General features: G+C 43.4%; 1 protein-coding gene across 4 annotated transcripts in view; it reads left to right on the top strand.

The window, feature by feature from the left end:
• HDAC7 (histone deacetylase 7) overlaps window positions 1-15,123 on the top strand; it is a 726,616-nt gene that overhangs the window by 628,945 nt on the left and 82,548 nt on the right. For all 4 annotated transcript variants that reach the window (XM_085600245.1, XM_085600246.1, XM_085600247.1 and 1 more), the window contains one exon: window positions 1,269-1,356. In XM_085600245.1, coding sequence (XP_085456371.1) covers window positions 1,269-1,356 — 88 coding nt within the window. The remainder of the gene's footprint in view (window positions 1-1,268; window positions 1,357-15,123) is intronic.

Genomic DNA, 15,123 nt, shown 5'->3' on the forward strand with positions numbered 1-15,123 from the left:
TATTCTCTGCATGCAATTACCAGTGCATGTGCAAAGTTTAAGTTGAATAGGGAAGATACTCTTATCAATTGACGAATAGTTCATGTGGAAATTAACCCTTATGGAAAGCATATATTTAAAGGTATTTTATCCTTGTTAACATTATCAATCTTTACATTAATAAAGACTACAGTCAAGCCTCCTCACCAGCAGTGCTCGACAATTTAATGGTTTGACATACCACTTGGAGCCCAGCATGAGGTTGTCCTCTCACCCCATGTTTAGCTTCTCTGCAGAATGTTTTTAGACATTTCTATGTAAGTGGAATAATAACACCTCTACCTCCTCTTATAGTGACCTGTCATTGCTCACAATCTTTACCATGTAAGGTGAAGTGTAGAAAGGCAGAAACCTGGTGATCTCAATGTAGAGCGGAAGAGACAAAGGGCCATATGTACAAAGGCAATCTTTTGCGATTCGCTGTTTGTTAATCGCAAACACCAATGTTTAAATGTGTCTTTGACACATTTTGCGATTCCCAGTGGGTTGCAAATAGTCCTACCTCATGAAAATCAATGAGGTAGGTCTCTGTTTTCGACTCATTGAGAATCTTTAAAATCTGCTGGGGTCAGCAGACCACCATGTCTATGATTGCTTTTAAATAAATAAGCAAACCCCGCCCATTTTCCTTAGAGGGAAATAGAATGTGTTTGAGAAAAAGAATGCAAAGGTTTTTAAAATTTTTTTTAAGAGAAGGCAGTGGTCCGTCGGCCGCTCTTAAAAAACAGTTTTTACAAACATTAGCAAAAGGGAAGGGGTTCCCATTTGTGAATGGGTTACCACCTACTCAAAGTAAGTGGTAAAATGTGAATGTTTTGTGATCGTATTTTGGTCGTAAAACATTCACACATACACCTGATATTCGGTAATAGAAAGGGAAGCCCTAAACACGCGCCCTCCTAATACCGAATCGCAAACCCAATTTGTGATTCAGTAATAGCTTACCGAATCACAAATTGGGCTTTGTACATGTGAAAAAGCCTTTTTGCGTTAGCAAACTAGCGGATTCTGCTAATTTGCCCGTTTTCGACCACAATAAGCTTTTGTACATGTGGCCCCAAGTGACAGTGGTACCAGTGGTAAACAGAACCCACAGTGAATACTGCTCAGTGACCACTGGCCACCCAATGGCCCGCAGAAATGGTCTTGTAGTTTTCTTTATCTTACTGTGCATTGTGTTGAATTACTATTGTGTATATGTCTGAAATATATCTGTTGTCTTTACACAGGGGCTTCTGCTTTTTTAACTCTGTGGCAATCGCTGCCAGGCGCTTACAGCAGAAGTTGAACGTCAGCAAGATCTTGATCCTCGACTGGGTGAGTCACGTTGGATCCTTGAATCCTATCAGGCAGTTCTTCTGTTTCTTTTGTGTATGAAATGGTTTTGGCCTCCCACGTGTCCAGCTTAACAAGGATGGGGTGGACACTGTCATGGGCAGTACTGTGAATCCATTCTCATTTATGATCATTTATATCTAGAAGGCTTTGTGTTTTGAATCTGAAATTGGTGAAGTTTTTGGGATTAGCCACTGAAAATTCTTGCATGATGTTGGCTGACTCTTTGTGAGCCAATTTACTTAAGACGTTTTGCAGGAGTGACCTGTCCGGTAGAAAAATCGAGGTATTTTCCGTATCGCTCGTGCATCTACAGAGCAGGAGCGGTGTGGGCATGATCTGAAGAATGTTCCGTTATTTTATTTATTTGCAGTTTTATATTGTTTGAACAAGATCCAGTGGGTCTCGAAGCACTTTTACTTAAGCAGAGCTTCATACTGCATAGAAGCACTTTACATAAGTGTTTCACACAAAGATTCACATAAGATAACATGCATACTGAGTAAGCACAGTCAAAATAAAAATGCATATAATACAAACGTCACAAGACTGTGGATTCCATACCATTAATCAAAGCAGCATGTATATCATTGCTTGAGTTTGGAGATATCCATGGAACTGTCGGGTGAGGAGATGCTAAAAGTTATTGGATTACTTTTGAGGGATTAAGATTTGCGTAGATAGGGCCAGTGCTCAATTTCCTCGTCACATGGGCAGTGCTGGATCCACCATTGTTTTCCTGAGCATGAGCAGTGGGACAACAACTACCAAAGCTAGTATAGCTGTTACTGAGAGTGCAAGCTTCCAATATTGCCACCACCATGAGACCCTGCACTGAGGCCTGGGAGGTCCATTGGACAGTCAGCCTCTCGTGTTAGTGAACACTCAGGTAATTCCTACTGCACACGACAACTTTTCTGACCGTTGACTTATGGGCTCGTCTCGCATTTCCCATTGTGACAATTTACACAAATTTGTTTACACAAATTTGTTGCATCACTTTTTCGCTTTTTTTCTGGGCTGGGTTAGAGTAGAATGGAAAATCTTGAAAATCCCTACTCTGTGATTTTGCCCAAACTACCCCGCTGTACTGAATCTTTAAAGCATGCCACACAAGATTAATTTATTTAAACTTGAAGTGGTTTTACAATCTGTACTCATTACCATGTAACAGCTATATAAGGCAATGTGCTCAGAATTAAAACTGGTGTGCACCTGTACTTCAACACTGGTTGAGATGTGTCATAGACTAAATCAAAGCAAGATTTGTTTTATTTAGGGAAAACCACTTTTCCATTGCCGCTTCCATGGAGTCTGCCTCAGCAGAAGTGTGAGATTACCAATAGTAATGGACATTCAAATATAATAGTTCCTGCCTTATGATTGTCATTGTTCACGCTTTGTTGGAGAGTGGATGGACGGATTACACCGCATACAGCTACTTCGTGGTTGTCTCGCTCTACGACCTGATTGTGATTTTCATCTTCTTCGTGGTGTACATCTTCCGAGTGTACAGACTGATGACCTGCATGTCCTGGCCATTCGCGGAACTTATACATTATATAAGTGGCCAGGAGACTGACAGGACCTTTGTTTAAGTGTTCCCTTCAGTTGGAGCTAAATCTGTTATGGGAGATGCACAGAGTGTAAGACTGAGCCTCGACAGAAAGCAGATAGAACATCAAATCAAGACCAGCATTGGCTAAGCCAGTAGGTCTCTCTTTTAGGCTGTGCTGATACAGACCTACTGCCAATTCAGACTAGAACATCAAATCAAGACCAGCATTGGCTAAGCCAGTAGGTCTCTCTTTTAGGCTGTGCTGATACAGACCTACTGCCAATTCAGACCCACTGCCAATGCTACTCAACAGCAACAAAAATGTAAAACAAAATGCTTATTTTCTAATGCTAACCAACGTTAGCAAAGAAAAAGAAAAATGCATTCATGTTTCTGCTCAAATGCGTCCCCACGCATGCACATGTATGAGTAATGATACCACAGCAGCCCAGTGTGATGATGTATATATGTGCATGTATCACGCACATGCATAAGGCATGGCACAGCCAACATTTTGTAAGATGTTTTTGTGTTTTGCTCCGAGGTGGATGACGTCCACCATGGAACAGTAAATTAAAAAAATTAGTTAGTGCGTGAAAGGAGTGGCCTGACAGCAAATTTGAGATGAAGGAGCCTCCAAAAAAAAATCACAATGGAGGAGTGCGTGGGGGAAATGTAAAGGCCAAAGTTTGAGGGGCGAGGGATCGAGGCACCAACAGAGGAGCTTGGAGTCATGGGGAATTAAAATACTATTAAAAAACCAGACTGGGGGAAATAAGGCATCACACAAGGGAGAGAGCAAGAAAACACATGGACTCCTATGGAGTGTTAAAAGCAAAAGAAAAAAGTTGTTTCCAAAATGTGAGCAGTGGAAGAATACAAGTCTTCCAGTAAAAGGGATGGGAAAGAAGCTGTGCTCCCGGGGAGGGACCTTCACATCAAGAGAAAGGAAAACTATTAAATAAGCAAGCACACAAATGAGAATGACAAGAATGTCATCCAATGATATGCGATGGTCTAAAAAAAAGCCCTCTATAAATATTGGCATTGTTCACAATAAGTCTTTAACAACAAAGAGATAAAACCTGTCTGTAAGACCTAAAAAACTACTTGTGTCAACCAAACAGGCTGTGTTCACCACGTCATGAAGAGAAGCATTCTCATAAGCAAAGTTCTTTGTCACCAAGGGGGGAGCTAGAGGTGGAAGGGAGTTTGGGGGCCTTTGCTATGGCTCAGGAGGCATGGTTGACTCTAGACTCTGACTCCTGGGGATGGGCAAGATTTGTGACCACTATAGAATGTGTTTGTCACCTTGCTCGTGATCTCAGTGATTATAGGAGTTAGGGATGCAGGACAGAAAGAACCAGGGTCCGTATTATACATTATCCCTTGGGTGAACAGGCTTGTGCGCCTGTGTTGTTCACTCCCAAGGCAAAATGGTACTACAGAAGGGTCAAAAGTTGTCTTTTTTTAAATACCTTGATATGGCTTTGAAAGAACTTTCAATTCACGAGATTTGGGAAATGCCTTTAACCCCACAAGCTTTTAAGAAAATAATTTACAAATCAGTAAAACATTTATCTCTTCTGAAAGATAAAGAATTGTTTATTAAGCAGTTACATGCATGGATGATAGTCAATAAATATACGATGCTTAAAGATCAGCCGTACTTAGAAATACCTTGGACAGTACAAACCAAAAATATATTTATGAAAGCAAGATTTGGTAACCTGCCAGGCTTAAAGCTTGTGATGCCTTGGCTGAGATCAGCTACATCGACTCCCTGCCGACTATGCAATTTATGGGAAGAAAATATCACACATTTGGTTTGCATATGTGAAGCAATGACAGCTGAAAGAAAGAAATACCTGAAAAACTTCTTCATCAAAAAAGGTGTTCGCATATGTAGACATGCTATGGTAGTTTGTTTTAGTCCAACGGACATTATAATGAACGCTAATTTTACCAAAGTTTTGATACTTGCAAAACAGAAATTGGATGTCAGAGAATTGAGTCTAGTAAATCTAGAAATTATGAATAGCTAGGAAGGAATTCTGTATTATATGAGTAAATTTGCTCATGAGTAATGACATTATTATTGCTATTATCTATATCAAGTCTTTCCTATATGTCTTAAAAATGATGGATTGAATTAATAATTTTGTGGTATTATCTGGCAAAAAATTCCGATTAAGATTAAGAATTTTAGACTTATTTGAAATGTTTTATTGGGTGTGTATTAAAAATTGTTCTAATTGTAAGATTTAAATTAATCGTACAATAACATTTTACTTACTACAGAGGGGTCCACAGATGCTTGAAAATCCCCTTCTGTAATAATGATACTGCTCGTGCACATGTCATGCTAGCATGAGAGGGTGTGCCCTCATTTACATGGGGTCGTGGCCTCATGTAAATGAGGAAACCACTTTGACTCTTCGCCTGCGTCATATTATGTATGTGGGCACGGAGCCAAGCATGCTCTTGGGTGAACTGGAAGTGCACCATAATAAGGTGGCACACTTTCAGTGCGCCTTCTAAAGACAGCCCTTTGGAGAGGAGAAAGGGGTTATCATGGACCCCTAGACACCCCCCTGCAGGTGGGGGCAGTCACTCACTGCGCCTGCCTTTAAGTGGATCTCTCTTCCCTCTTCAAAGTGCAGGTGACATTCCGCCTTTACTGTGAAAACGGATCAGATTTGAAGCAGCAGCTCCGTATTTCACTTGAATGCACTGCCCCTATGTCAGTTCGAGTTTGCAGCTGCCCTATGGGCAGCACATTCTTTTTAATAGGGTGCACTGTTCATGTTTGTGCCCAGCGCACCTTTTGAAAGGTGTGCCATGGCGCAACAGGGAAAGTGCGCTGTATGCATAATACGGTTTTAGGTAGACAGTGTAAATTGGGGGATGTACAGGAGGCTGGAAGACAGAGAGATTACATACAGTGTTGACAAGCAGAGAACATGAAAACTGTAGGAATGGGGATTGTGAACATCAGATTGTGAGAGGGGGCAAACACTACCGGAGTCCAAATGCAGGTAACCACGAGCTTTATTTAAGACACCCCAGCCACAGCAGGGAGAGTGCAAAGCACAAGCCACTGTCCTTGTTACACATTCCAGTTATCCTCACACTTCTTCATATTCCAAATCCCCCATGCTCTGAAGAGTCCATAAGTCACATAAAAGGGAAATGGGGGATACCCCCCACCCCCTTTTCTTCACAAACTATAAGTGGTACATATGGAATATATATATATATATATATATATATATATATATATATATATATATATATATATATTCACTTAAAAAACCATAGGTTTCACACATGTTCTAGTTAGCTGGACATTTCCCTCGTAAAAAATCATTGAAATTCCCCTGTTATAGTTAGCGCAGGCAACTATAACTCACGCGACCGCAATCCTCTGCTGATGACGTCAGATATTACATCACTGTATTTAGACACCTATTTACCCATGTCTTCTTCCATTAATCTTTAGCTATACATGTATTACAAATATTTATTTTTCAGAAAGACACATATGTAATCAGTGATGTAATATCTGACGTCATCAGCAGAGGATTGCGGTCGCGTGAGTTATAGTTGCCTGCACTAACTATAACGGGGGAATTTCAATGGTTTTTTACGAGGGAAATGTCCAGCTAACTATAACATGTGTGAAACCTATGGTTTTTTAAGTGAATTTGCAAGGTTTTTTAAATGCTAATTCCTAACTATAACGTGTGTGAAACCTATGGTTTTTTAAGTGAATTTGTACGGTTTTTTAAATGCTAAGTTATGTATTTATTAATTTATTTATTTTTCAGGTTTTTCACCGTGCGCGCACCGTGCGCGCTCTGTGGGCGCTTGGTGCGCTTCACGCACCAAGCGCCCACGATGCGTTGTGCATGCCGTGCGCGTACGGTGCGCGCACTCCGCGATTTTTCAGAAAAAAAATATTGTTTTTTCTACCCTTGGGGGTCCTTCAGTGACCCCCTGACAAAGGCTAGGGGGTCAGGAACTGTCCATCCTGCCCCCTTTTCACGTTTTCCACCTTTGTTTTTCTCTGCCTCAGACTGCGAGAGACAAAATGGCGGCCGACACTTCCTGATTTCGACGGATTCGAATGTTTACTGACATCTAACAACCAATCAGAATTGCGCTCGCGCACGGCACCGTGCGCGTACGGTATGCTTACCGTACGCGCACGGTATGCTTACCGTACGCGCACGGTGCACGCTTATAGATATATATGTACTTTTAACTGCAATTTTCTCAGGAACTACTGAACAGATTTACACCAGACCTGCAAAAGGCACATCCCGGACCTGAGGACTACCTCTCTGCCAAATTTCAAGTAATTCTGTTCAGCCGTTTGGGCTGTACCTTGGATTAAAGGTCCCTATGGAAAATTGCATGGGAAAAACGCGTTTTGGGACCCCCCTTTTTTCTCAGCCCCCGCTTGACGAATCCCCCCGAGACTTTCAGGGTAGGAGCGGAGCGGAGCGCCCCACCTATTTTGAAAATTTCGCAAGGATTCATCAATCGGCGCAAAAGTTATTCCAAATAGAATGTTGCAGATTTCCTATGGAAACACGGTCCTAACTATAACTATCTACTGGCGACCGCCAGTAGATTATATATATATATATATATATATATATATATATATATATATATATATATATATATATATATATATATAGTCACTTAAAAAACCATAGGTTTCACACATGTTATAGTTAGCTGGACATTTCACTCGTGAAAAACCATTGAAATTCCCACGTTATAGTTAGTGCAGGCAACTATAACTCACACGACCGCAATCACTGTATTTAGGCACTTATTTATCCATGTCTTCTTCCATTAATTTTTAGCTATACATATATTACAAATATTTTTTTTTCAGAAAGACACATATGTCATCAGTGATGTAATATCTGACGTCATCAGCAGAGGATTGCGGTCGCGTGAGTTATAGTTGCCTGCACTAACTATAACGGGGGAATTTCAATGGTTTTTCACGAGTGAAATGTCCAGCTAACTGTAACATGTGTGAAATCTATGGTTTTTTAAGTGAATTTGCAAGGTTTTTTAAATGCTAATTCCTAACTATAACGTGTGTGAAACCTATGGTTTTTTCAGTGAATTTGTACGGTTTTTTAAATGCGAAGTTATATATATATTTTTTTTTAAGGTTTTTCACCGTGCGCGTACCGTACGCGCACGGTTTGCTTTGCGCACGTTACGCAGTTCGCGGAATTTTTCCGTTTCTACCGTACGCGCACGCTACGCGTACTCCGCGATTTTTCTCAAAAACATTTAAGGAAATTTTGGCCCTTGGGGGTCCTTCTGGGACCCCCTGACAAAGGCTAGGGGGTCAGGAACTGTCCACCCTGCCCCCTTTTCACGTTCTCCACCTTTGTTTTTCACCCCCTCAGACTGCAAGAGACAAAATGGCATCCGACACTTCCTGGTTTCGACCGATTCGAATGTTTACTAAGATCTAACAACCAATCAGAATCGCGCTCACGCACGGCAGCGTGCGCGTACGGTAAGTTTTACCGTACGCGCACGGTGCGCGCTTATAGATATATATATATGCTTTTAAATGCTATTTTCTCAGGAAATACTGAACAGATTTACACCAGACCTGCAAAAGGCACATCCCTGACCTGAGGACTACCTCTCTGCCAAATTGCAAGTAATTCTGTTCAGCCGTTCGGGCTGTAGCTTGGACTAAAGGTCCTATGGAAAAATGCATGGGGAAAACGCGTTTTGGGACCCCCCTTTTTCTCAGCCCCCGCTTTACGAATCCCCCCGAGACTTTCAGGGAAGGAGCGGAGCGGAGCGCCCCACCTATTTTGAACATTTTGCGAGGATTCGTCAATCTGCGCCAAAGTTATTCCAAATAGAATGTTGCGGATTTCCTATGGAAACACGATCCTAACTATAACTATCTACTGGCGACCGCCAATCCAGGGCAAATATTTGACAGAACAGAACTGAATAGCTTGATATTTGAGATAGAGTGACATGAATTAACCTATACAAATATAACTGGGCAAAATATTTAAAAGAACAAAACTGGGTGGCTATATGTTCAAGAAACATTAAAAGGATTACCTTGTACAGTGGAAACACTTGTGTTAACGTGTTGGCAGTGTAAAGGGAAAACAATAGGACACTATGGCGAATCTCATACTACCTACTGACGTAGTCTCTCAAATACCCTTGTGGTCTAAATGGACGTGTTCTCACCCTGTATAAGGTATCACGTGAAGAACACCCATCTGTTCTCTTGTCCCGCTCTTGGCTGTCATTTATTTTCTCAAATTCACTGTTAGTGTTCAGGTTACCGAGTGGTGTAGAAACTTTGGTATCAGCCACTGAATTATTTAATTTTGCTGCTCTCCGCAAGTTACATATCATCCCATCTTTAGTTTTTACTGTTTTGCAAAATCATTTCATCACTCTCAAAGCCTTTGAAAACGTTGACCTTATGTCATTCCCCACTGGCCTTTTGATTTGTACCCAGTCACCTACCCCACATCAGTGGTCTTGGTGTGAAGATCTAAGTCATTTTTCCTTTTCCTCAAGGTTTAAAGTCTTATTTCTCTCTGTCTCTAATGTTGTCTAGTGTGAACTTCTGTCCAGCCCGTATGCCACTTCATCCAGGCCGGGACTAGATTTGAATTTGGCCTCCTACTCCTCAGTAGTTCAAAAGGAGTTCTTTATGTAGTTTGATGAGGTGTAATTTAGAAAGTCTCCTCCCTTCTCAATGTTTCTTCTTTCCAACCGACAGTCTAAGCTTTAGAAAACGAGATCCCTTCTTTTAATGTTTTGTTAAACCTCTCCACAACACCATAAGGTTCTAGGTGATAAAGTGCAGAACAGTTAGGTTTGATACCATTACTTTTCAAAAATTCTTTAATTTCTTTGGAATAAAATTGGACCTCATTATCGGACAGAATAGTGGATGTCTAACCTTCTCTTGCAAAGATTTCTGCTAAGAATTTTATGATACTCTTCGAAGTGATCTCAGAGAAGATTTTAATTTCAGGCCACCGGGAGTATAAATCCATTAAAACCACAATGTATATAGTGGCTACTTCTCCAGTCAAGGGACCAACAATATCGATGGCACGATCATTCCATGGCTTTTGTGGTAGTTTATGAGCATGCTTAGGAGGTTTAGTACTGACAATCTCTGAGAATCTTTGTATTTAAATGTCCATACCTGGCCACCATAAATCCAATCTAAGCCTCTCTTTATTCTTAGGGACACTGTTAGAAATGGGATTTCTGGTTGGCTAAGGCTTGCGCCAAAGCCAGGCAGAAACCACCACTCTAGTCAGGGCAAGAGAGTTACACGCCAAAGATAACCCCTGCTCACCCCCTTGGTAGCTTGGCACGAGCAGTTAGGCTTATCCCGGAGGCAATGTGTAAAGCGTATGCTCAACCCACACACCGCAACAAAACACTAGGCACCCTACAAAAGGAACTCCACACAAGGTTATATAAAAAATAACCTTTGTATTATCATAAAAAAGATTAGAATAGTAATCACATAATATACACTGTGCCAACTGGCACTAGGGAGAATTTACAGGGGATTATATACACCTGACAGTGCCAATTGGGCCACTGTCAGAACCATCACAAGTACACATAATAAATGTAGAACCAATAATAAAGGTAGAACACAACCAGTAACTACTGGCAAAACACTGTACTCACCATCATATCTTGCAATATAAATCATATTATGCAATCAGCATCACCTTAGGCGTGAAATACATTCTGCGCGAACCTCATAAGCATAAACACATTATGCAAAAACTTCATAAGCCTAAACGCATTAGACAATAACCTCACAAGCATAAACACAGTATGCCCTAACCTCCTAGGCATAAATCACATTTGGCATATACCTCACATAAGTCACATTATGCAGAAACACATAAATCATAGGAGGGCCTGGCGCCCTACCAACCTTACACGGTCCCCCTGGCCAACTGGCCTTCAAAGAGGGCTCAAATGCCCTATGTCCAAAATGTCAGGGCTGGCTGCCAAGGCAGTAGAAACCAAAAGCGCGCGATTGCGCTGGGGCACAGGAGTGTATCTCACTCTATCTCATTCAAAATGCCCCCTAAAGAAATGTTGGCCTAAACGTTGCAGCTGCCGCTAATTGCCGTGCAGCTGTGAAGCAAAGAAGGCCTGGCAACACTGTGCCCTCTCCTGTCTCACACAGGGACTTCCATACAAATCTGCGCAAAACGTTGCAGCTGCCCTCTATCAGGCAGGGTAGCTGGGAGTGAACAAAGAGCAGGCATAGGCCCCTTGGTGCCCTCTGGACCCCTATTGGGGACCTAGAAACAATTATGCCCACGTTGCAGCTGCCCGCTACGGCGGTGCAGCTGTGATAATATCCATGAAGGGGGGCCCTGCACCACTGTGCCCTCTGGCCCCCACGGGCTCTTAAAAACAAATATGCCCATTGCTGGGGCGGCCCGCTCTCTTTCGGGACCGCCCAGACCCTAGAACTGGCACTGTGCCTCGGGGCCCCGCTCTGTTGCTCTGTAAACAAAATGGCCCCCCAAGCCCCACTCCGGGCCTCAGTAAACTAAATGCGGCCTCCCGATCGTAGGAGCGGGCTGCTCTCTGGCGGTACCGCTCAGAACTAAGGACTGCCACCGTACCGAGTCGAGCCCCACTCACCGGGCTCTGGGGCAGTACTCCTCCGGTCTCCTCTCCTCGCTGGTCACTCGGCGGTCCCCAGGCACCGACAATGTGCCTCGGTGGGTCCTGCCGACTGGGGAGCCTCTCTCCCCATTTCTCCTGACACGCGGGGCTCTCCCTCGCAAACGGGAGCCCCGCTTCAGTATCGGCACCGCTTAGCCGCACTTCCGGTTCTCTCAGGCTCCTGAAGCTCCGCCCCACGTCAGGCAGCTTCGCCTGACTTCCGGGTCGCGGCATGATTGTGGCGGCCGGTAGCTCCTTTCTTATGGCGATCTCAGAGTGCGGGGTGGACTCGCTGCATAAATAAAATCCAAAAGCTGGGTGGGCACCTGCTATAAAGATAAAAGCATAAGCGGGGTGGGCACCCGCAATTTAAATATCCAAGAATGTGGGGTGGGCACCCGCTCCCGGCAGCATCACGTGAGAATCCCTAGGCCGGGGATTTCCTCTCTGTCCCTTCATGCAGCGCAGCACAGCGTGGCAAAGCCCACGCGCTCCTCTCTCCTGGCAAAATATCGCCCTCCCAGGGCACCAGGAAAATAAAAGGTGTAGCGCTCACAGAGCGCAAGGAACCATAGCTCCAACAGCAAAAGTCCTCAGAAATCAAGGGGGCAGGGCTGGGCCCAGGGAGGCAAGCCCTCTTTACGGTTCCTCCTGGGCCCCAGCAGCAGCACGCCCCAGCAAGGTTAGGAACAAGCACACCAGCACCAACACACATGGGGTCACAGCCCCTTTACGTATACCACTTCTCTCCATTGTCTGCAGTGCAGGGTTGGGGGGAACCAGATGCAACTGGTTCAGGGGGGAATTGGAGCACTTTGTTTTCCAAGCTCCTCTTCCCCTTTGTCAGGTGGGGGCTAGGTGCTCAGACACACCACAGGGGGCGGAGCCAGCATTGTCCAGGTTGGGCACAGTCCTATTCAGAGTCAGGGGATTACTCCTCCCACTACTCCCACTGCAGATGTCCCACTCAGCCTAGCGCTGACTCACCCTGCGCCTCCTGGAGCCACACACACCTCCAAGCCCCTGTCATTGACAAGCCAGACATGCAATTCACATCAGGTAGGCAGACACATAGCACACAGAAATGCCAACTTCTAAAAGTGGTATTTCTCAACCAGTCATCATAAAACTGCGCACACCATTGCGCAGCATTCATTATTACCATTCAATCCATACTAAACTCGACCACGCCGCTCCTCTCATTCCAGGAATTACCACTGACACACTGATCAGGGAATCCCCAATGCATTCCTATGGGAGGGCAGGCTAACCTCATTGTACACAGATTGTGCACACACTTTACACTGGACCACAGTGCTGAAGTGCCCAGAGGCCTAAAACCACCAACACCATGTCAGAGAGAAGGCAAAAAAGTTTAGGGATGAACCTGCCAAAAAGGGCCAAGTCCACCAGATACCAAAGTGCCTTTCATGAGCTTTAACAATAAGTTCATCCTGTATTTTCTCAGGAGGAATCCGCTTGGTACCCCTAAATAAACATCCTTCCATTTCAGATCATTCGTCCTTGACACACCAATATGGTTTGATCTCATTCCAATTCTTATCCTAATAGGTCACCCATTAACAATAGACAATCTCACCTTGACTACATTTAAACACTCTCCAACTCTTTTTTTCCACAAATTTTCAGCAATTAATCCATCTGTTACCACACAAACACGAGTTGCGGCTGTTTCATCTTCTTCCCTTGACGTTATATCACTTTTTTCACACAATTCTCTATCTACCAACCTAAACAGACAGTCACCTGCTCTGTTCTTGATCCCTGGAATATAATCTACAGCGAAAGTGAATTCCTGTTAATAGAAAATGCATCCCCTGATACGACTAGAGATGGAATCCAGACCTTTCTTTCAAATATTTCTTTCAGAGGCTTATGGGCCGTCCTACTCTTAATGGCGCTGTCCCAAATGAAATTCCTAAACTTGTTCATCGCCCAGAAAACAGCTAAAGCGTCCTTCTCTATCGCTGAATAGTATGATTCAGAACCCTGTAATAATCTTGTTGCAAATGCTAATCACCTTCTGCAGCCTCTTGTGAATATGCAGCACATATACCTGTTGAGCTTGCATTAGTGGTTATTATAACTGCTCTTCCTGGGACAAATGAACTCAATTTAGGGCATGTCTCAGACTGTTTTTAATATTCTGAAAGTCCTCTTCACAAGTTTCTTCCCATACGAAGTGTCGTTTGGCTTTCATAAGTGCCCTCATCTGAAAGGTCCTGCTTGCAAACTTTTTGATAAATTTGCTACAGAATTCATTCATCCAAATAAAGGATTTAGGTTTTTCTTTACACCTACACCTAAATCCTTTTGAACAGCCACTCTAGGATGTTGTCTGTCACCCTTTTCAGAGGCATACAGTTTTGATTGAGTTTCTGGGTCTCTGTGTTTGAGGTTCATTGGAAATATCCTTTCATGCTGATAGGTTGGCCCCCATACCCACCAGGTTGTATGTCCATTTCATACAAAGAGACATTGTTCCCAAACCCTTCTTTAAACAAGCATTTGCAATGCAACAGGTCTCGCATTTACATGAGTTTGAACTATTGACATTGCAAATGACAATGCCTTTTATTTTGGTTCCGTTTTTAAAACCTAAATAAAAGGCATTGTTATTTACAATGTCAATAGCTTAAACTCACGTGAACGCGATACCTATTGCATTGCAAATGCTTGTTTAGGACTTGTGCCCTGCTGCAGTCTATTTGCCAACTGTTGTATTATTGCCAGACTTTCCCAGATGTGTCCATAAAATGGATCTTTTATCCTGAATTTTGACAGTCTTTGTCCATAATTTTGCCTCTATGGCAGGTAGACAACATAGAGGTAGTGGGAAGAACTATCACCTATCTCTTGACACCAGCCCCCTCCTTACATTGGGAAATATATTTTTAGCTGGCCGGTCTGGAATCCCCTAATGCTGTTGCGATTGTTTGTATATATAAATGCTGTTCTACCGTGCTCCGGGTTGTATCGGAAGACAAAACGGATGCGATATCACGTGACACCGACTCCAGGAAATTGTCAAATGAAGTCCTTCTTCAGTTCCCGCGGCTCAGGGGTCTGATTTTAGTGATGTAGCCACTTCCTAGGGCTGATTCCTCTTTTTGTGTCTACCCTGCTTGTTAGTGGCGTGGGTTGCTGTATGCATTATCCATGGGCACACGCCGAGTTCAGCCGGTTGTCAGGAGGATGGCTCCAATACTTTCGCTTTCTGTTTGGCTTCTCAGGGCAGTGTGGCGGGGCGTGCTGGAGGCTGAACTGCGGTTCTTGCAGGTCCTGGGGCTGCACCGACCACCTGGTGAGTGTGTGTAGTCTGTGTGATAGTGATAGGCAATCATCTGGACCCAAACCGATTTACAAGATTGCTTGACTTTATTGGCCACAGTGGTCGAAGTCTCTTTCCAATCAGACTCTTC

Source organism: Triturus cristatus, chromosome 4_2 (assembly GCF_964204655.1).
Source record: "Triturus cristatus chromosome 4_2, aTriCri1.1, whole genome shotgun sequence".
Classification (NCBI taxonomy): domain Eukaryota; kingdom Metazoa; phylum Chordata; class Amphibia; order Caudata; family Salamandridae; genus Triturus; species Triturus cristatus.